A 20,483-nucleotide genomic window follows, 5' to 3' on the forward strand; every position below is an offset into this window, starting at 1 on the left:
TGGTGGGTCTCATGTAGCCCTTGAGCTGCTCTGCTGCCTTCACTCTGTCTTTCTTTGCCTCTTTCACAGCTTTCTGCTCACATTCCTCTTCTGTTTCTTTACTTGGGGCTTGGGATTCCTTTTCTTTAGTTATTTCTTGAGACTCCTTTTCTTTAGCTGTGTCCTGAGATTCCTCTTCTTTACTCGTGTCTTGGGATTCCTTTTCTTTGGCTGTGTCTTGAGATTCCTTTTCTTTAGTTATTTCTTGAGTTCCCTTTTCTTTAGTTGTTTCTTGAGTTTCTCTTTCTTTATTTGTGTCTTGAGAATCCTTTTCTTTGGTTTTGGCTTGAGAATCCTTTTCTTTGGCTGTGCCTTGAGGTTTATCTGCCTCAGACTTTGACACCGGAGCGTCCCTCAGCAGAGCCTCCCCACCATGAGGAGCATCCTTCAGGAGAGCCTCGCCAGCACAAGCAGGGCCCTCCTCTGCAGGCTGAGAGGGATCTTTTTTGTTCTCTTTGGGCCATTTTTGGGTAGTTTGGGCAGCTGTGCCATGTGACCCAGCAGCCTCAGGCTCAGTGCCCCCCTCTTGGGGTGAGCTCTGCTTGCTCCTCGTGCCGCCGCCCGGCTCAGCCTCTCCAGCTTTCCTGTCCATGCCAGCTCCTGGCACAGCCTGGCACACGGCTGCAGGGGCTGGGGAAATGCCCCCTGTGCCCTTCTGTGCACAGGACACGGTGGCCTCTGGTCCCCCCGTCCCTTCAGCAGCTCCAGAGGCTGCTCTGTGTTTTGGATCTGGCACCTCGTGAGGAAGCTCTGGGGGAGCCTTGGCCGTGTTGTGCTTTTTATCGGTGGGTTTTGTTTCTTTATCATCCACCTCTGCCACGGGGGAAAGGTGACTTTTGTCCTTGGACTGACCATCCTGGGAAGCAGCCTCTCTGCTTTTCCCATCTTTGTGTGAGACCTCTTTGCCAGGTTCTTTGTGTCCCAGATTGATGGGCTGCTCACGAGATTTCTGGGTCTGCATCTCCTTAGCACCAGGTCTAGGCTCTTTGCTGCTTTTCTCTGCCACTGCTTCCAGAGGAGGAGGAGGAGGAGGAGGAGGAGGAGGAGGAGGTGGTGGAAGGCCCCCAGTCCCTGCACCACCATCCCTCTGCTTTGGGAGGCTGCAGGGAGCATCACCCACGTCACCAGGGCCACCTGCTGTGGTCTGAGCCATGCATTTGAAGTCATTTCCTTTATTATTCCAAAACCTTTGAGGGCCAATGGGAAAGTTTTTAATATTTCTGTTTTCATCTACAAAATCTGTGTCTTCCAGCCCACATTCCAGCCCAGATCCCATGGGAGGCTGTGCTTCACTCCTGTCTGGTTTCACCTCTAGAGGAACAGAATGCCTGGAGGCATTTTTAGCCTTTTTACTGCTTCCATCATAACCCCTCTTTTTAGATCTCTCAGTGACTGGGGCCAGGCTGGGATCTGACACTGCTGGATGCTCTGGAATAGGACTTTTATCCCTGCTGCAAGGACTGGCACCCCCTGCCTCCTCAGGTTTGTCCCCGATCTCCAGGCCAGGAGGAGGGAACACCCCTGCTCCTGCTTTATGCTCCAGCAGAAAAAGCTGCTGTGGGTCAGGCTCTCCCTTTTTGTGCTTCTCTTCACCACCCATGTGTGATTTCCCTGGCTCCAGAGGCACAGCAGGAGCCTGTGCCTTGGCAGGATCAGGCAGGTGACCCAGCAGTGCTGCTGGAGTCCTGCAATTCTCTTTGCCCTTCTCAGACTGAGTTTGTTGGACTTGTCCCACTGCAGGGATGTCACCTGGCCCCAGCTCAGGATTGTGCTCAGCCTTTTTGCTCTTCCCATCTCTGCTTTTACTCTTGGGCTTGTCCACCCCCAGTTCCCTGGTGGGACTGTGCATCCCTGCCCTGTGCTCTGGGGGAGGTTGGCATTTATCTGCTTCCTTCCCTTTACTCATGGGCCAAGTTTCTTTAGCACTGCCTATTTCTGGCTCGGAAGTCTCTGTTTTATGGCCTGAAAGATTTGGCTGCTCAGAGAAGCTTCCAGTGCCACTCTGGATTTCGGGCTTCCCCAGCTCCTCTGCCAGACTCTCTCTTTGCAAACCAGACCCCTTCTCCTCATCCAAGCTCATTTCCTTCCTGCTTCCAGCCACCTGCTCCTGGCTGCTTTCCCGCCCAGCACCCAGGACAGCTGCCTGCCCGGAGGGACTTTTCTCAGGCTGTTTCCTTCTCCCATCACTGCTCCTCTTCCTGGGTTTCTCTGCCAGCGCTGTCACATCTGAGCTGAGCCCGGCAGATTCGCCGGCAGCACCTCCGGCCTCTCTGCCCTTCCCAGCCAAATCCCCCTGTTTTGTTGGTCCGATGGTGGCAGCCAGAGCAGGATTTTTGGCTTCCTCTCTGCTCTTCTCCAGCAGCAAAGCTTGGTCTAAAGCTCCCAAATCAGCTATTTCACCTTTCCCAATATTTTCTTTCGGTTTCTCCATTCCCAGCTCAATTGGCCTTTGCGCTTTAGCTGCGTTTTCCTGCAAGCCCCCAGCAGGGCCACAGCCCTCCTCTCTGCCCTTACCACTTCCCTCCTTCACCTTATCAACTACCTCAGGAAAACTCCCTGCATCCATCTTATTCTCAAGGAAAGGCTGCTGGAAAAAGCTTCTTTCCCCTTTTTTGCTCCTTCCATCGCTGCCTCTTTTTTTGGGCTTGTCTGCAGGCCAGGCCTGTGCAGTGCTGGCTGATGGGTGTCCTCTGGCAGCAACACCCTGGCCATTTTCGAGATAAGCTGCCTCTTTTCCAGCCTCATCCGTCCTCCCTCCATCAGTGAATTTGCCTCCATCCTCTGAGAGCATCATCTGCTCCGAGAAGCTTTTAATTCTTTTGCCTTTCCCTTCACTGCGCTTTTTTTTAGGCCTGTCCATCCCGGGTGTAAAGCTGGGATCTTTTCCAGCCTGCTGCTCTGAAGCAGTGAATCCTTTCCCTTTGTTTGGATCTGGGGAATCTGCTGCCATCCCCCTGCCCCCTGCCTCGCCAGGGGTGGGATGCTTGGGAGCATCGGGAACACCCTCGGCCCTTCTGTCCTGCACAGCTGGAACCTCCCCAGCTTTTGGTGGAACTAAGGCTGCAACAGGAGCTCCAGGAGCATCTGTTGGGGTCTTCAGTCCTCCCTCTGACCCTGTTTTAGTTTCTCCAGCTACCTTTGGCTCCACAGGGAGCTTGTCCTCCATGGCTGCAGCCTCCAGTTGAGGCTGTTTGGGGGATTCCTTTTCAAGCCCTTTGCTTTCTTCCCAGTTTTTCTTGGCTGCTGCTTCCAGGGAAGGCTGATGGACAGAGTCATTGGCTGCTTCCCATCCTGGAGATGGGGTTTTAGGCTCCTTATTTTTATGGGAAAGGGGCAATTCCAAAGGTTTGGTCTCTAAGGGAGTTTCTGTTTTGCTCAGATTGACCGTCAGGTCAGCACCTTTTGACTCCTTATCCTCCCTCTTCTCATTTTTATTGGGAAAATCTCTCTCTGTGGGCTTGGTGGGTCCCTTTGCTGTAGCAGATTCCCCCACCTGCTGCGAGGGAACCTCTTTGGTTTTGCCTTTAGATTCCAGCATCCAGCTGCCATCTCTCATTCCCTCTGCCTTCACTTCCTCCCTGCGTTTGGCATCCAACACACCGGATTTTGGGGCCTGCTGTCCTGGGGCTGGCACGGGGAAGGCATTTTGCTCATCCAGGATATGAGTCCCAGTTGTTATTTTAGCATCCTTTGGCACATCCAGAGCTCTGCCTCCTGGGGCCAGCTCCCCGCGAGCTGCGGGCGTTGCGGGGCACACATCGGGGCTCTGCCACTCCAGCCCAAAGGGAGCGCTCCTGGCAGCTCTGGAGGCTGTTCCCTTCTCATCCCAGAACTCCATCCCTCTCGGCAGCTGGTTTCTCCTCTGTTTTGGTTTCTTTTTCTTTTTCTTCACAATGGCACCTTCCAAATCCCAGTTCTCCCGGGAGGGATCTCTGCAGCTCTCCACAGGCTCCGTGGGGACACTGGTGGCCTTTCTGTGTGGAACCCTAAAGCGAGGGGATGTTCCAGCACCACAGCCAAGCTCCACTGTGGAACAGGGATCTGCTTTGGGCTCAGGACTCTTCTGCTGCGGGAGACCTACAGGATGCTCCTCTGGCACATCTGTGAGAGGCACTGGGGCAGGTTTTGCTCTGCCAAACCCGCGGTCCCTGGATTTGGGAGCTTGCCTGACTTGTGCAGTGGGAAGACCTGGAATACAGGAAGCCTGCTCAAACATCAAGGCCACTATTTGCTTGATAAAAGAAATAATAAATGTATCTCTATGTGATGGCAGCCCTCTCAAACAGGCCATGGTTAGATGTGCAGCATTTCCCAGCACTGGCACCACACCAGAGACACCCCAGGAGGGCTGGGGTAGGTATTTACCCCAACACCTGTGTAATCTACCCCAAATGCACACATCAGTGCTACAGAAACACAAGTCTGACACAGGCTCTTACCCCACCAAAAAGCACCAGTTCTTGTAAGGACATGCCATTGCTTTTTAAAAATGCATTAAGGATCCATTTTGTCTCAGCAAGACAAGATCAGAGAGAGCCTTTTTATATCTCTAGCTGGCATCCTTCCAGAGTGGGAAAACAGAAGTTTAGTGGGAAGATGGGAAGAGAGATGGGGGCAGGAGAGCCAAGTTTCCCCAGCACCCAGGGTGGAAGCAGTGGGAGGCAGAACCTCTGTCCCAAGGTCACCTGCTGTGTCCCTGGGGATCCCTCAGCTGAGTTTGAGGAGAGGAGCAGCCATTTGTCACTTAGCCCTGGCCCACAAATCCTCCTCCACACCAAGTGTGAGCAGCACCAGCTCCTCTGGAGGCTGGGTCAGTGGAGCAGGAGGACATCACATCTTCCTTTGGCAATTACACAGCTCGATTGGGAAGGAGAGCCTCACTGGGAATATCCTCATAAGAATTAACGGTCCTTTTTAATACCAAAATAAAAGGCAGTGCTGATGGCAGAGAGAGGAGGAGCTCTGCAATCCTCCAGCACAGCTGTGAGCCAGTCCCAGGGATAAAGCACTCAGAGCACACGGATTTGGGCTTCTAGTTTGAATATGGAGAGAAAGGAGCCTTGGAGAGGGCAGGGATCCAGGGGAAGGCTGAGCCCAGCACCAGGAACTCTGAGAGCCACACAAAGACATTTCTGCTTGCCCAGGTGGCCCCACAGCCAGGAGCAGAAGGTCAAGAGTTCCCAGAGGAGATTTCCACGAGGAAATGGAGTTTTGTATAATGATTTATGTCCTACCTGTGGGCTCCTGTGGGGTCTTCCCTTCCTGAGGTTCCGCATGTGGGACGTGGTTGTGCTCAGCTTCCTCCTTTTGTGCCTCCCCATCCTCAGCAGGAGCAGATTTTTCTGGAAGGTCTTTATTTTCTAGTGTTCCTTTTGCTTCAGCTGGAACATGAAAGACAGGAACAGAAAGCTTCAGGTCTCAGGAGTACAGGCAGGCTGCAGGCAAACCCCAGCCCTTGGGAAGGGGTTAATTTTGTGTTTAACAGGAATGCAGTTTATGAGACATGGCTGTGTCATCTCCTCACAATCCCATTTCAGCAGCACTGTTATGTTTTGCACATGCCAAGGTGGGGTAGAACACGAAGCAGGGGCTGTTTCAGGGCTTAAGCACAGGATGAGGGTTTGTTTGGGTTTTTTCCCTCTTTGTAATCAACCCAATTCAGACTATCCCAGCTTCCCACTGGGAATTCAAACCCAGAATGAACTCCATTATCAGCCTGGAGTCCCTGGCTAATGCTGATCATCTTGTATTCATCTATACCTTACAATACATTCACACAGACACCAAAACATTCCTCACTCTGCATAATTATACCCAGTTTTAATTTGTAAGGCATAATTACATGGGAGAGCAGCTCTCTCTGTAATTAATTTTATTTAAATTTTAAATAGAAAGGAAAATGATGACAGACATTGGTACAACAACTGTGCATGAGGAAGAAAAGGACAAGTTCTGTGAATGACAGCCCCGTGTCAGCACACACTAAAAACCTGCTTGGGATTCCAATTTGGTGCCTCTCCTCTGCTGAGGGCAGCAGGGCAGTGCCTGTGTGGGGCAGGAGGAGCCCAGCTCTGCTCAGGGCTGCATCTCCCACCTGCTGGCTCCAGGTGGTGGTTGGTTTTCCCAGGAAGGTGCTCGTCCGGGGGGCTGGGGGGAGGTTTCCTGTCCTTCATCTTCTCTGAGTGATCCACACAAACTTCTGGGACTTTGGATTCTGCTTCCACCTTTGCTGTTGCTTCTGCAAATGCAATGTAAAGAGTAAAAATTCCTGGGTTTAAATTTAGATCAGATGAAATAAGATAAAAATCGCTCCCTTACCAGTTTTTATCTTCCGCACGGAACTAAAGGGTTTCCTCATTTTCAAAACCTGATTTTTAGGATCTTTCTACCTTCCTATATTGTCTTGCACTTCCTCCTTCATTCACCCACCTGGGCCTCTCAGTCACTACATTCTAGTGGGGTTTTTTTTGGTTAAAACTTCTCTCTTGAAATTTATCCCCATCATTAACCTAAAGAGTATTAGAAGAAAAAAAATCTCACTCCAACCCCATCCACAGCCAACCCATCCTGCCTCTGCCCGGGACTATTTGCTGCATTTTAGTAATAGAAATATAAAATGGATATAATTTTGGAGAGTAGTTTTCTCTCCGGAGGGATGGAGTCCCTGGAGAAATCCACACGGCACAGCAAACCTCCACATGGAAAACCAAACGCCCTTCCCAGCACTCCAACACCTACAGCCACCCCAAGGAAAGGTCCCAAAATCATCAACTAAGCCTTTCAGTCTCTTCAGAAATTGTTTTCAAGAACCTCTGTTGGCAAACTCTGTGTCCTACAGGATTTGGGAGGTTCCAGTGAGAGCTGAGGGTGGTGGTGACACAAAGCCGAGCACCAGCAGGGATGAGCCAACACATCTCCATGGCTGTCCTTAAACCACTCAGCACTGCTAAGAATGCCCAACGAAAATTTAAAAATCATGAAAAAACTCCAGTTTCATGTTCTGTAAATGAAGAATCCCCGTGAAGCATTTCCTGTGTGTCCTGAGAGCAGAGCTGAGCTCTCCTCAAGGTGCTTCACCCAAAGCCAATCAACGCTGGGCTCCCTGACCTCAGAGGCCTTTTCCAACCTGAATTATCCGTGAGTGGGATTCTGGGATTTGGGCACACTCACCTGCAGGGGACTTGTCTTGCTGAAGGGCAGCCTCGGATGTCAGCAGCTCCTCAGACACAGCAATCCTGGGGGCAGCTGCAGGGACAGGCTGAGCTTCCACTGCCACATTCCCGGGATCCACAGCAGGGAGAGGCTTGGCTGGAGCCACAGGAGCAAACTCAGAATCCAGAGCATGGTGATGGTTGACTTCTGGTGCTGGGGCAAACTCTGCATCTGCTGCTGGGCCAAACTCAGAGCCCATAACGTGCTGAGCTTTGTCATCCGCTGCTGGAGCAAATCCCAAATCCAAGATGTGGTGAGGTTCTGCATCTGCTGCTGGGGCAAACCCCAAATCCATGGCATGGTGGGATTCCATATCTGCTGCTGGGGCAAACCCCAAACCCATGGCATGGTTGGATTCCATATCTGCTGCTGGGGCAAACCCCAAATCCATGGCATGGTTGGATTCCACACCTGCTGCTGGAGCAAACCCCAAATCCATGGTCTGGTGGGATTCCATATCTGCTGCTGGAGCAAACCCCAAATCCATGGTCTGGTGGGATTCCATATCTGCTGCTGGAGCAAACCCCAAGTCCATGGCATGGTGGGATTCCATATCTGCTGCTGGAGCAAACCCCAAATCCACCCCGTGGTGGGATCCAGCATCTGCTGCCGGGGCAAAGCCAAGCTCTGTCCCCGGGGCGGACACGTCATTGACACCTTTGGGAGGGCTGGCTTCAGGTGCAGGAGAAAACCCCACATCCGTGGCCTGGAAAGGGTTGGCTGCTGCTGAAGGAGCAACTCCAGCCTCTGGAGCTTGGGGAGGTTTGGTGTCTCCGGCGTGGACAGCCCCGGCCTTTTCTGTGGGAAGGGACGCGGCGTCGGGAGCGGGAACAGAGGCTGCACCTGCCCGGGAACACAGGCACACAAATCAGGGAAAAATGCAACAGAAACACCTGAGCTGCTGCTTTCTGGCTGGGGAGGACACAGGGTTCACTCCCTGTGTCTCCTCTTGTCTCTCAGCACCACTTCCTCCCCGCTGCCAGCAGTGCACTCCCGTTGTTCCAGCCCTTGGGTCACTCCTGGATGCATCCAAGAGCTTTTCCTCCTGCAGCCCCATGTGCCCTGTCTGCATCCCTCACTGCAGCAGGGCTCCCATCTGCTCCCAGCCCACAGCAGCCAAGCATGGATTGTTTCTGTCCAAAACCTCCCTGATGCCACACAGCTGGCAAAGGGCCAGAGCTGCTGGATCTGCTGCCAGGAGCACATTCCAGCAGAACCCAGACAGGAATCACAGCGAGCGGCTTTCACGGAGTCCCAGCATGGTTTGGGTTGGAAGGGACCTTAAAGATGTCCCAGTTCCAGCTGCACTCCCTTGTCAGGGGCAGGGACACCTCCCACTATCCCAGGTTGCTCCAACCTGGCCTGGGACACTTCCAGGGATGGGGCAGCCTCAGCTTCCCTGGGAAATCTGTTTTCCCCTCTACTGCAGGACACAGAAAATGCAGAATCACCTGTGCAAGCGAGCCCAGCAGGTTTTCCATGAGCAGGGAAAGTCCTGACACACTCCAAAGCCACACACTTCACTGTAAACATGGTTTGTGCTGGTGGGGGGCCTTTGGTGCTCGAGCTGGAGCTCTGGCACTCCTGACACAAAAATCCTCCCACAAATCCCAAATTCCCTCTATTCCTTCAAACTGGCCTCGTTCATTTTTCACACGTTATCTCCTAACACTGAGCTGGTAGTTCCAAACCAACATTTGTCACTTCACAGCACAATCAAACCTCTGCTTTTAAGCTCCTATTTGCCTAAAATCCCCTTCAAGGAGGTTTTATTCAGTCAGGTTTTGTTTAATGTTTCGGCTGTCCAGAGGCAAGCTTTTCCAAATTATCAGTGCCAGGAGCACTGGATTTCTCTTCTGCAGCTCCTCATCTCGACAGCCCCAAGCTCTGCCCACCCTCTGTGTCCTGCAGCTCAGTGCCCTGAACATCTCCCATCTATTGCTGATGACCAAAAAATAACATTTCTACTGATTTTTTGAGTCACATCTAAAAATATCCTCCCCAACCAATGGAAAATGTATTAAATCTAAATTAGGGACTTAAACTGAAGTCAGAAAGAAATAGGAAAATGGCAAAGGTCCCTTTTAAAATGGTACTTAAGGATCCATTTAGATAAATATTTTAGTGAACCTAAACCAAAAGGATCCATCATGCACCAGTCCTCATTTGGGTTTGACTTTGTTGTGGGTTTTTTAAGTGATGATTTCATGGTCTTCTCCAAAAGAAAACGTAAAGATTGTGATTTTACACATGAATAAGACTGTAAATAAATAGATATTAAAAGCAGTATGGATGGTCCTTGGAGAATTATGGAAATGAGTGGGATAAAGCCTGAGGAAAATGGACAATGACTGGCACTAGGAGTCTGGGTATAAATATGTTAAAAATGTTTTTTTTTTAAATAGAGTCTTTCAAAATGACAGGTTTAAAGGTACTTGTGTATAGATCTGACACTTGGGGCCGTGGGTCAGGGGTGGCCTTGGCACTGCTGGGGAAGGGCCGGACTCGGTGATCTCAGAGGGCTTTTCCAGCCTAAACCCTTCCCTGGCTCTATGCTGTAACCACGTCCTCAGGATTTTCCTGGAGCTAAAACGTGGAGACAGCGAAGATTCATGGAATCAGCTCCTGGACTGGGACACACCTGAGCAGATTTGCTGCTTCTCCCTCAGGCGCCCCACACCTGCAGGCACAGCAGGATCTGCTGACACCTTGCTGTGCTTCCCTCAGGAGAGGCAATTCCGTGTTTCCCCACCACCCTTCAGGCCGCAGGGATTTACCTGGCGCTGCCCCCTTTGGTCCATCGGTGGCTGCAGCCTCTGCTGGCGACGCTGTGGCTGCAGCAGGAGCGTTGGCAGGCGCTGCTGCCGTCGGGCTCTCGGGCAGGCTCGTCCTTATGGCTTCTGCGGCTGCGGGGGGCACTGGAACACAGAGGGCTGGAATGAGCGCCTGGAAAGGCCTGGGCACACGGCTGCTCCCTGGAGCTGCTGGCATGTGGGGGACACTCCCGAGGTGGTGCCTCTGATGCCTGGGTTTTAACTTTTCTATTTGCCTGGTTCTGTAGTGCTTAGAGTGTGACTCTGGGGTTTCTTGTCGCTTGCTAATTTCTGCTCACTTCTGCTGGGCAGACATAACAAAGCCTCTCCGGGCCTGCTCTCCAAGGTCACCCAGACCACCCTAGGCCCAAAAAGTATAAACCCAAAGAGCCTCTAAGGGGGGCCATGGGAGGGGAAATGACATAATTCAACTGAGGCTTTAATTGGAAAAGTAACCCTGCTATGCAAATGAACCAAACCTATAAAGGTGTGAAGGACTCATGACCTGCTGTCCATCTTGGGGTCCATTTTTGGCAGTAGTCTGTGGCTCCCAGGGGGGACCTTTGAAGGCCTTTCAAATAAATACCTATTTTATTCTTTTACTCCTGTCCAGTCTCTGTGTCTAAGAGGCCTCTTAAGGCATCACCTCAGCCACCCTGGGGAGGGAACTCCCCCTTAGCTTCCCCAGCAGCTCAGAGAGAATCGGCTTTTATTGCCCACTCTCAGGAAAGTCATGTGTGCAGCACCCAGGAAAACTCCTGAATCCCGGGAGAAGTGGCAAAGTTGGGGAGTGTTGTTGTGTTACAAACCCTCCCAGTCCCACCCCCAGCTCCAGAAACATTTTCTACCCTGGAGCAGGGTTAAACTGTTCTCAGCTTCTTCATAGAAATAAAGATCCCATGTTTTATAATACACACAAATTCCCAATGGGATAACGTCCCAGTGGAGCTCCAAAGATTTAACTGTGACGAGAATCTAAAGATAATTGTAAAATCCCAGAAAGGTTTGGGTGGGAGGGACCTTAAGGATCACCCAGTGCCACCCCTGCCATGGGCAGGGACACCTCCCACTGCCCCAGGCTGCTCCAAGCCCCAATGTCCAGCCTGGCCTTGGGCACTGCCAGGGATCCAGGGGCAGCCACAGCTGCTCTGGGCACCCTGTGCTACAGGGAGGAATTCCTTCCCAATATCCCATCTAGCCCAACTCTTTTTCAGTTTGAAGCCATTCCCACCCCTCAAAGATTTCCATTCTGAACTGGTGTGAGCAGCAGAAACAGTGCTGTCCTTGCTCAGGTCCCAGTGGCTCTGTCACAGCCTCGTGTCCCTTGAGGAGGCAGACGAGGAGAGGAGCTGGTTCTGCTGCTCAGGAGCTCTCTACCAACACTTCCTGCAGATCAACCCAAAACTGTTTTTACCTGGTGGCTCAACAAAGAAGGAGGTATCTGGTCCCTTCATGTCCTGCTGAGCTCCCATCCAGTATTCTTCAGGTGCTGTGGGAAACAAACACACTGAGTCCAGCCTGACCCCACAGGGCTTTTACTTCCCCACTGGAAGGTCCTGACTCTGTTGGTTTGGGAGTTCATCCTCAGGGAACTTTTCAGTTCCCTCTAAGAGGCCCCAGAACATCCTGGTCTTCCACAATTACTGGGAGTGAAAGCTCCCCTCAGACAAGAGTTATACCCTGCACTGACCCCAGGACCCAAAAGTGGAGTTTCTTTCCTCAGTTCTCCTGCGGCAAGTGGCTCTGGGTGGCCCTGCCTGAGCAGGGGGGTTGGGAAGTTCCCTTCCAACCTCAACCATCCTGTGATCTCCTGATGTAATTCCAGACTTGTCTGGGTTGGAAGGGACCTTAAAGCTCATCTCATGGGCAGGGACATCTTCTGCTACCCCAGGCTGCTCCCAGCCCCTGTCCCGCCTTGGGCACTGCCAGGGATCCAGGGGCAGCCACAGCTGCTCTGGGCACCCTGTGCCAGGGCCTCACACCAGAACATTCCCCCTGAACCAAGAGCTGTCAATGCCAACAGGAAACTTTCTAATCTTGACTCATTTTATGTATCAACTCCCCACCAAGATTCTTTAGGACTCATAAACTGGGATTTTCCAGCTGCAAACCCTCCAAACCCGGCCAGTAAGAGAAAACATTTGCTTCTCACCTGCTTTTCCTGGCAGGAATTCTGTGCCTGACTCCAGGCCAATGAAGGCTGATGGGTCCAGAGCCTCTGCAGGGGAATACAGGGACCCCAGGAAAGGCTGTTCAGGTCCCATCATGGATCCATGGGGAGCTAAGGAAATAAAAAACCTTTTGTTAATCACCAGCCCTAATGACTCCTCTCCTAAATTTCAAGTCCTACCACACTTGGACTGTTCTGCTCAGCAGCAGCTCAGATAAATCTGCATCAAATGTTAGCTCTGCCTCATAAAGCATTGATTCTGTATTTTACAGAACTTTCTGACAAGGTGTAAGAGAGTAAACACAGGCAAATCATTTCCTTTGGCTTTCTGCTTCTGCTCCCTGGTAATCCCTGAATAATCCAATATTAATACAATAATCCAAGAGTTCAAATCCTCAAGAGCACTTTGTGGAAACAGTTCCTGAGTATCCGGGTTTTAGCCACAACAACAAGAGCAGGAAAAAAGCCTTGTGAATGTACAACCTCAATTTTCAGCACATGAAAGGCAAGAGAGGAAACTCCCCAGCTGGCAGCTGGAGAGGGGTGTCCAGCAGGAGCTCACCAAGGATGTCCCTGGAAGCATCGGCGTGGCCCGGGAACAGCGGCACGTTCTTCATGTCCGTAGGGAAGGACAAATCCGGCAGGTTCTCCCCTCTGTGGATGCTGAAGGGGTCTGGCAGGGACACAACCAGGCAGTGTCAGCACACAGGGGACGAGAACGTTATTGAAACAAGAGGATGAAGATGCACCAGATCCCAACGCTGCACTTCGGAGGAAAAGCTGCTTTTGGGATCATTTACCAGGAGCAAACACCTTCCCAATGAGAATTTACACCCAAAGTAACACTCAGCTGCTCAGGCTGATTCCTGGGGAAAGGGCATCACGGCTGATCCTGGAGGAACTGTGCCCTCCCCTCCAGGAGGAATCAGCTGCTTCTGCCCTGATGGACACATCCCGGGAACCTGAGTCAGGACAAGGGCCCAGCTCAGCCCAGAGCAGGGAAATGTGTGGGACCTCTGAGCTCTCCCAGCCAGGAACTGCATCCCAGTATGAACCGGGGTGATGGACTGGTGTTTTAACCAAGTTACTGGGAAACTAAAACATTTCCCAGTGTCCCAAGCAGACTGTCCCATCCCTGGCAGTGTCCAAGGCCAGGCTGGATGGGGCTTGGAGCAATCTGGGATAGCAGAAGGTGTCCCTGCCCACGGCAGGGCTGGAATGGGATGAGCTTTAAGGTCCCTTCCACCCCTGCCCTCTGGCACTGGGAAGCCATTCCCTGTGTCCTGGCTCTCCAGGCCTTGTCCCCAGTCCCTCTGCAGCTCTCCTGGAGCCCCTTTGGGCCCTGCAAGGGGCTCTGAGTTCTCCCTGTGTCCTTCCCTTCTCCAGGGGAACACCCTATTTCCAGACACTCGGATTTCCTCCAGTTAGACCCAGTTCAGAGGGATTTGATTGAGGGCTGTGGCTCATTTTCATGCCAGATGTGCTCCCTGCAGGGCTGACAGCCCAGCCTGAGGTGCTCCCATGTGTGCTGGGATGTCAAGATCAGGTGAGCTGAGTGAATTCCTTCATAAACCTGTCAGGTTATTTGAGATGCCAAGACAACATCTTGCCTTGGAGCAACGAGCAGAATACTTTGATTTCAAGCTGTTTAGAACAGTATTGCCAGGCCTGAACAACTGCCTTCTTCCCAATTAAAAAATCAACCCCAAAACCAAGGGAAAAAAGAAAAAAAGATCATGACTGAAACAAGTTTAAAACTAAAAGAGATCCTGCTGATGTTCCCTCCTTGCCCAGCAGTTGGATGATAGGGAAAAAATGGGCAATAGATCTCTGGGCAAACCCCATCTCTGCTCCAGAGGGAAAAGGGGAGAAGTGGGAGGGCTGGAATTTCCCCTGTTTCTCCCCAAGGAACAAGGATTGTTACAGGGATGGTGGTCAGGAGATCCTTTACACCACTGGCCAGAGAATCCTCTCCTTGGGAGGGAAATCATCCTCCCATTTTCCAAAGAGTGGATGGAAATTATTTAAATATTGAATAAACCCACAGACTCCTCTGAGTCTGATGTTCCCATTTTTCTCCTTTTGACAAGTCCTTAAAGCTGCTCTGTGCCCTCTGATCCCTCTGCTCCATTATGGGAACTCTAAACAATCTCATTTATATCAACACAGGGAACTCTTTGATCCTGAACTTTATGTGGAGCCTGTACAGGTGTGCAGGACACTCCAAGGACATGAAACCTAAAGAAATGTGGTTTCATGCAGCAAATAAACCAAAAAATTCACATTATTCAGGCCAAAAGAACATTGGGTGATGAGTCAGGTATGTAAATTGTTCCTAATTAATGAATTTGACATCTGGCTCTTGAGCATAATGAAATCAATGTCCCATTCCTGCACCCACATGGCAACAGGAGGAAAACCCAACAAACCTGTGGCTCTTCCAGTTCTTCCCTGAATCATTCCCTACCCTTGTAAAAATGTATCAGTTCTTCACAGAATCTCTTACAGAGATTCAGACAGTAAGAAAATCATGCACTAAGCAGGCCTACAGTACTCAAAAATATATTAAAAAGAGAAATTCCATCCTGTATCTTTCCAGGTTGATTGCCTGGGGTAAGCTGGGCAGGACACACATTTCCCAGGTGCTCCTGGAGCCAGCAAGCAATTTAATTTCAAAGAATGAGGGGAAAAAAGTGAGCAAATTGAGGGGAAGCTGCTGGGTGAAAGTGTATCAGTTTGTGGGGTCGGGTTTCACAAGGTCCAGCTCATTTTCAGGAGCATCAGCAGCTGCAGAGGCTGCGGGGACAGCCCGAGCTGCACTGCAGGGCAGGGTGTGACAGAGGGATGGGCACTGCCCGGAGCCTGGGGACGCTGCAGTCCAGAGGGATGGGTATGGGGAGGTTTGCACTGAAACCCACAGTTCTCACAGCAGCTCAGCTGTGGGAGTCCCTCAAAACTGCTCCTGGCGTAGAATCCCAGAATTATTGGGGTTGGAAAAGACCTCCAAGATCATCAGCTCCATTTTTTGACCAAATACCCCCAAAAGACATCACAAAATGCTGTGTCTGCTTGGGTTTTGGACACTTCCAGGGAGGGGACTCCACCCCTGCCCCTGGGCAGCCCCTTCCAACACTTAACCACTCTTTCAGTGAAGGAATGTTCCCAATATCCAACCTGAGCCTCCCCTGGCCCAGCCTGAGGCCGTTCCCTCTCCTCCTGTCCCTGTTCCCTTCGAGCAGAGCCCGACCCCCCCGGCTGCCCCCTCCTGTCAGGGACTTGTGCAGAGCCACAAGGTCCCCCCTGAGCCTCCTTTGCTCCAGGCTGAGCCCCTTTCCCAGCTCCCTCAGCCCCTCCTGGTGCTCCCTGTAGGACCATGGATGGTCTGGGCCCAAGACCTGATGACTCTTTTGGACTCGTGCTCTGTGCAGGGTTGGTTTTGAGAGGGTAAATGTTGAACAAGCTGCAGAGAGTGGGGAGCAGAACAAGAAGGGCTTTGCCTTTCAGATGTGCATCGAATTGAACTTTCGGTAACATTTTCCAGATGGGCAGAAACTTCGTGGTTCACAAATTATACAGCTGGGCTCGTGTCCAGCCGCTGGCACAGCACCCCCAGGGCCTTTCCCAGGATTCCAGCCCCTCTGCCCCAGCCTGGAGCGCTCCATGAGGTGACAGAGCGCTGAGGGCAGGACCTGGCTCTTGGCCTGGCTGACCCTCACCCTGCTGGCCTCAGCCCACGGATCCAGCCTGTCCAGATCCCCCTGTGGAGCCTTCCTGCCCTCCAGCAGATCCACATCCCACATCCCACATCCCACCCAGCTCAGTGCTGGCCATGGCTCACAGAGGGTTCACTGCACACCCCCACCCAGATCCCAAATGAAGCCACTGAGCAGGGCTGGGCCCGGCCCCGAGCCCGGGGAACCCAGGGGTGTCAAAGGCAGGGGAGCAGAAGCCCCCACAGGGATGGAGCCAAGAATGGATGAGAATGAACTCCAGCCAGGAATCCACGAGGTCCCCCAGCTGCTAAGATCAGGGATGCTCCAGGCCCCTGAGCCATCCTACCAGCCATGTCCATGGGTTTGAAGCACAGGTCCCTCTCCTCTGCTGACCAGGAGTCGTTGCGATCCAGGAACTCTTTGTAGGACATCTCCTCATCCATGATTTCTCCTGGGAATACTGACACGGGAGAAGAAAACCACCCAGTCAAAAGCCAAACATTAAAATATTTTAAATGGATCGCTGCACCATGTGACACTGGGATGTGACATCCCCAGGTAAGAAGGACTGGCAGCCAAATCAGAGACCATAATATTCATTTTTTACTGTGGCTCTTCAAATACAAGCCACAGAATAATGGGGATTTCTGTGTCCTGATGCACATATAAGATCAAGAAAGGACGCACATGGAAGTGCTCCAGTTGTACAAAAGAAACAAAACCGTAAGTCCTGAAGCTTTAAACAGGACAAACTCAGTGGAAAGGCTCAAAAACAATACCCAGACTAATGACTTTTAGCTTTATTTTCATTTTAAGGAGGCCTGAATTTGTCAACTCTTCTGTAGACATTAGAGTTTTAAACTGGCTCCAGTTTCCTCTGGAAAGAAACGCAGAAATATTTACAGTGACTCCTTCTCTCACCCCCAGTAAAACATTCTCTGCTCTCCTGCCAATACATCTCTTCGTGCTTTCAGTATTTTTACCTTCACTTAGGCTGCAACACCTGCAAGCCTGGAGCTCAGGAGAGGAAATTCATCACAAAATACCCCTGACTACAACCCTTAATTCAGTGCAAAACTGCAGTTAATAAAAACAACCCCAATGGTAAGGCACAGAGGGAGCAGAAGGGAAGAATTCATTAAAAACATGACCCTGCTCTGTAAAAGCAACAGCCTGGAGGTGCCCGGCAGGCTGGGAGCTCACAGCAAGGCGGGCAGAGATCCAACTCCAAAAACTATAATAATAACAATAATAATAATAATAATAATAATAATAATAAAGTGATTGAGAAAGAATGAGATGAAAAATGGCTTTTGTGGGGTTTGGGGTTTGTTTTACATCATTAAACAAGGAACAGCCACCAGTACAAATCATCAGTGGGTTCAACAATCGCTCAGAGAGTTCGGGTTAGAAGAGCAGGGGGGGATTCCTTGGAACTTGAAACATGTCCAAGCCTCTGACTAGGGGTGAATTTTAAATATTACTTCTAATTCATCATATCATTAATCATATTAATTTAATTATAATTTAAACAATAAGTGAAATGATAATACATTCCACAATAATATATTGCAAAATTTATATATGTTATAAATATATGTAATATATAAGTATATATATGCTATATATACATTATATAGCATATATACTATCTATATTATCTATACTTTATATTTTATGTTTTCATGCATGTTATATTATCTAAAATATATTGCAATATATATTTGATACTGTATCGTTTATATATTTTCATGTGGTTTATATTATATTTTTATACATAATATAATTTTTATATATTTATAAATAGATGTAAGTTATAAATTATATATCATTCTATATATTTTTAATTTATAGACACACTGACATATGAATATAAATATATATGTATATAAACACATAAATACATATGAATAAAAATGAATATGAGTAATGATTAATATAACAAATCTGAATATTACTTCCAGACAGGCCCTGGAGCTCCAAACGCCGCTGTGGCCCCGGGGTGTGGCCCCTGTGAGCTCAGGGCCGTGTGACACTGTGTGTGTGTGACACTGTGTGTGACACTGTGTGTGACACTCTGTGTGTGTGTGTGACACTGTGTGTGCGTGTGACGTGTGTGTGTGTGTGACGTGTGTGTGTGACATTGTGTGTGTGACACTGTGTGTGTGACACTGTGTGTGTGTGTGACACTGTGTGTGTGTGTGTGACACTGTGTGTGTGACACTGTGTGTGTGTGTGACACTGTGTGTGTGTGTGTGACATGTGTGTGTGACACTGTGTGTGTGTGTGTGACATGTGTGTGTGTTGTTGTGTGTGATAGTGTGTGTGGTACAGTGTGTGTGTGTGACAGTGTGTGTGTGTGTGACGTGTGTGTGTGTGACACTGTGACACTGTGTGACACTGTGTGTGTGTGACAGTGTGTGTGTGACAGTGTGTGTGTGTGACAGTGTGTGTGTGTGTGACGTGTGTGTGTGTGACACTGTGACACTGTGTGACACTGTGTGTGTGTGACAGTGTGTGTGTGACAGTGTGTGTGTGTGACAGTGTGTGTGTGTGTGACGTGTGTGTGTGTGACACTGTGACACTGTGTGACACTGTGTGTGTGTGACAGTGTGTGTGTGACAGTGTGTGTGTGTGACAGTGTGTGTGTGTGTGACGTGTGTGTGTGTGACACTGTGACACTGTGTGACACTGTGTGTGTGTGACAGTGTGTGTGTGACAGTGTGTGTGTGTGACAGTGTGTGTGTGTGTGACGTGTGTGTGTGTGACACTGTGACACTGTGTGACACTGTGTGTGTGTGACAGTGTGTGTGTGACAGTGTGTGTGTGTGACAGTGTGTGTGTGTGTGACGTGTGTGTGTGTGACACTGTGACACTGTGTGACACTGTGTGTGTGTGACAGTGTGTGTGTGACAGTGTGTGTGTGTGACAGTGTGTGTGTGTGTGACGTGTGTGTGTGTGACACTGTGACACTGTGTGACACTGTGTGTGTGTGACAGTGTGTGTGTGACAGTGTGTGTGTGTGACAGTGTGTGTGTGTGTGACGTGTGTGTGTGTGACACTGTGACACTGTGTGACACTGTGTGTGTGTGACAGTGTGTGTGTGACAGTGTGTGTGTGTGACAGTGTGTGTGTGTGTGACGTGTGTGTGTGTGACACTGTGACACTGTGTGACACTGTGTGTGTGTGACAGTGTGTGTGTGACAGTGTGTGTGTGTGACAGTGTGTGTGTGTGTGACGTGTGTGTGTGTGACACTGTGACACTGTGTGACACTGTGTGTGTGTGACAGTGTGTGTGTGACAGTGTGTGTGTGTGACAGTGTGTGTGTGTGTGACGTGTGTGTGTGTGACACTGTGACACTGTGTGACACTGTGTGTGTGTGACAGTGTGTGTGTGACAGTGTGTGTGTGTGACAGTGTGTGTGTGTGTGACGTGTGTGTGTGTGACACTGTGACACTGTGTGACACTGTGTGTGTGTGACAGTGTGTGTGTGACAGTGTGTGTGTGTGACAGTGTGTGTGTGTGTGACGTGTGTGTGTGTGACACTGTGACACTGTGTGACACTGTGTGTGTGTGACAGTGTGTGTGTGACAGTGTGTGTGTGTGACAGTGTGTGTGTGTGTGACGTGTGTGTGTGTGACACTGTGACACTGTGTGACACTGTGTGTGTGTGACAGTGTGTGTGTGACAGTGTGTGTGTGTGACAGTGTGTGTGTGTGTGACGTGTGTGTGTGTGACACTGTGACACTGTGTGACACTGTGTGTGTGTGACAGTGTGTGTGTGTGACAGTGTGTGTGTGTGTGACGTGTGTGTGTGTGACACTGTGACACTGTGTGACACTGTGTGTGTGTGTGACACTGTGTGTGTGACACTCTGTGTGTGACACTCTTTGTGTGTGTGACACTCTGTGTGTGACCCTCCCTCCGTGTGTCCCCATTCCTGGCCGTTCCCAGAGCTCCCCTCAGCAGGCCCTTCCCAGCTCAGCCCGGGAAAGGCAGGAGCTTTCCGGGGTTTTTCAGGTCCCTGTGAGGGTCCCACGGAGGGAAGGGCCACGTGCTCGGGGCCACAGCGGTGCTGGCACCGCGTCCCCAGTGCCACCCTGGGCAGGAGCGGGCCACGGGCTCTGCCTGCCCCTGTCCCAGCGTCCAGACCTGGGTGTCCCACAGCAAGAACCCACCCAGTTCCACCAGAGCAGCGCTGGGCTCCAGCAGGAGCTCCCAGGTGTCCAACAGAGCCTCTAAAGGTGCTGCTCCAAGGAAATCCACACCCAATGCATTTCTCACGCTTACACGCACTCGAAGGCCAGAGGCTGGGAATCAAAGGCTACTTCCAGTAAACACAAGATCCTCCACTCCTTGGCTCCCACGTAAACACGACCCAGAGCAGGCACTGCAGCCCTGCCCTTGAACACATCGAGCCCCGAGCACGTCTGGAGCTGCTCCCCCTCCTGAGCAGCCCTGCAGCTGCTGCAGCCCCCAAAGCAGCGGGATTTGGCACGGGGACGCCGCTTTTCTGCCAGTGGCTTTTTGTTGTT

At 50.8% G+C, this 20,483-nt stretch overlaps 1 protein-coding gene across 1 annotated transcript in view; it reads right to left on the minus strand.

Moving 5' to 3' along the window:
* MAP4 (microtubule associated protein 4) overlaps positions 1 to 20,483 on the minus strand; it is a 120,832-nt gene that overhangs the window by 46,434 nt on the left and 53,915 nt on the right. Inside the window, exons 4-11 of the mRNA XM_017737674.1 lie at positions 16,294 to 16,407; positions 12,797 to 12,907; positions 12,217 to 12,345; positions 11,479 to 11,553; positions 10,029 to 10,169; positions 7,210 to 8,094; positions 6,134 to 6,277; positions 5,274 to 5,420 (exon numbers count right to left, since the gene is read on the minus strand). Coding sequence (XP_017593163.1) covers positions 5,274 to 5,420; positions 6,134 to 6,277; positions 7,210 to 8,094; positions 10,029 to 10,169; positions 11,479 to 11,553; positions 12,217 to 12,345; positions 12,797 to 12,907; positions 16,294 to 16,407 — 1,746 coding nt within the window. The remainder of the gene's footprint in view (positions 1 to 5,273; positions 5,421 to 6,133; positions 6,278 to 7,209; positions 8,095 to 10,028; positions 10,170 to 11,478; positions 11,554 to 12,216; positions 12,346 to 12,796; positions 12,908 to 16,293; positions 16,408 to 20,483) is intronic.

This window comes from Corvus brachyrhynchos, unplaced genomic scaffold, assembly GCF_000691975.1.
Source record: "Corvus brachyrhynchos isolate BGI_N302 unplaced genomic scaffold, ASM69197v1 scaffold426, whole genome shotgun sequence".
In the NCBI taxonomy this organism is placed as follows: domain Eukaryota; kingdom Metazoa; phylum Chordata; class Aves; order Passeriformes; family Corvidae; genus Corvus; species Corvus brachyrhynchos.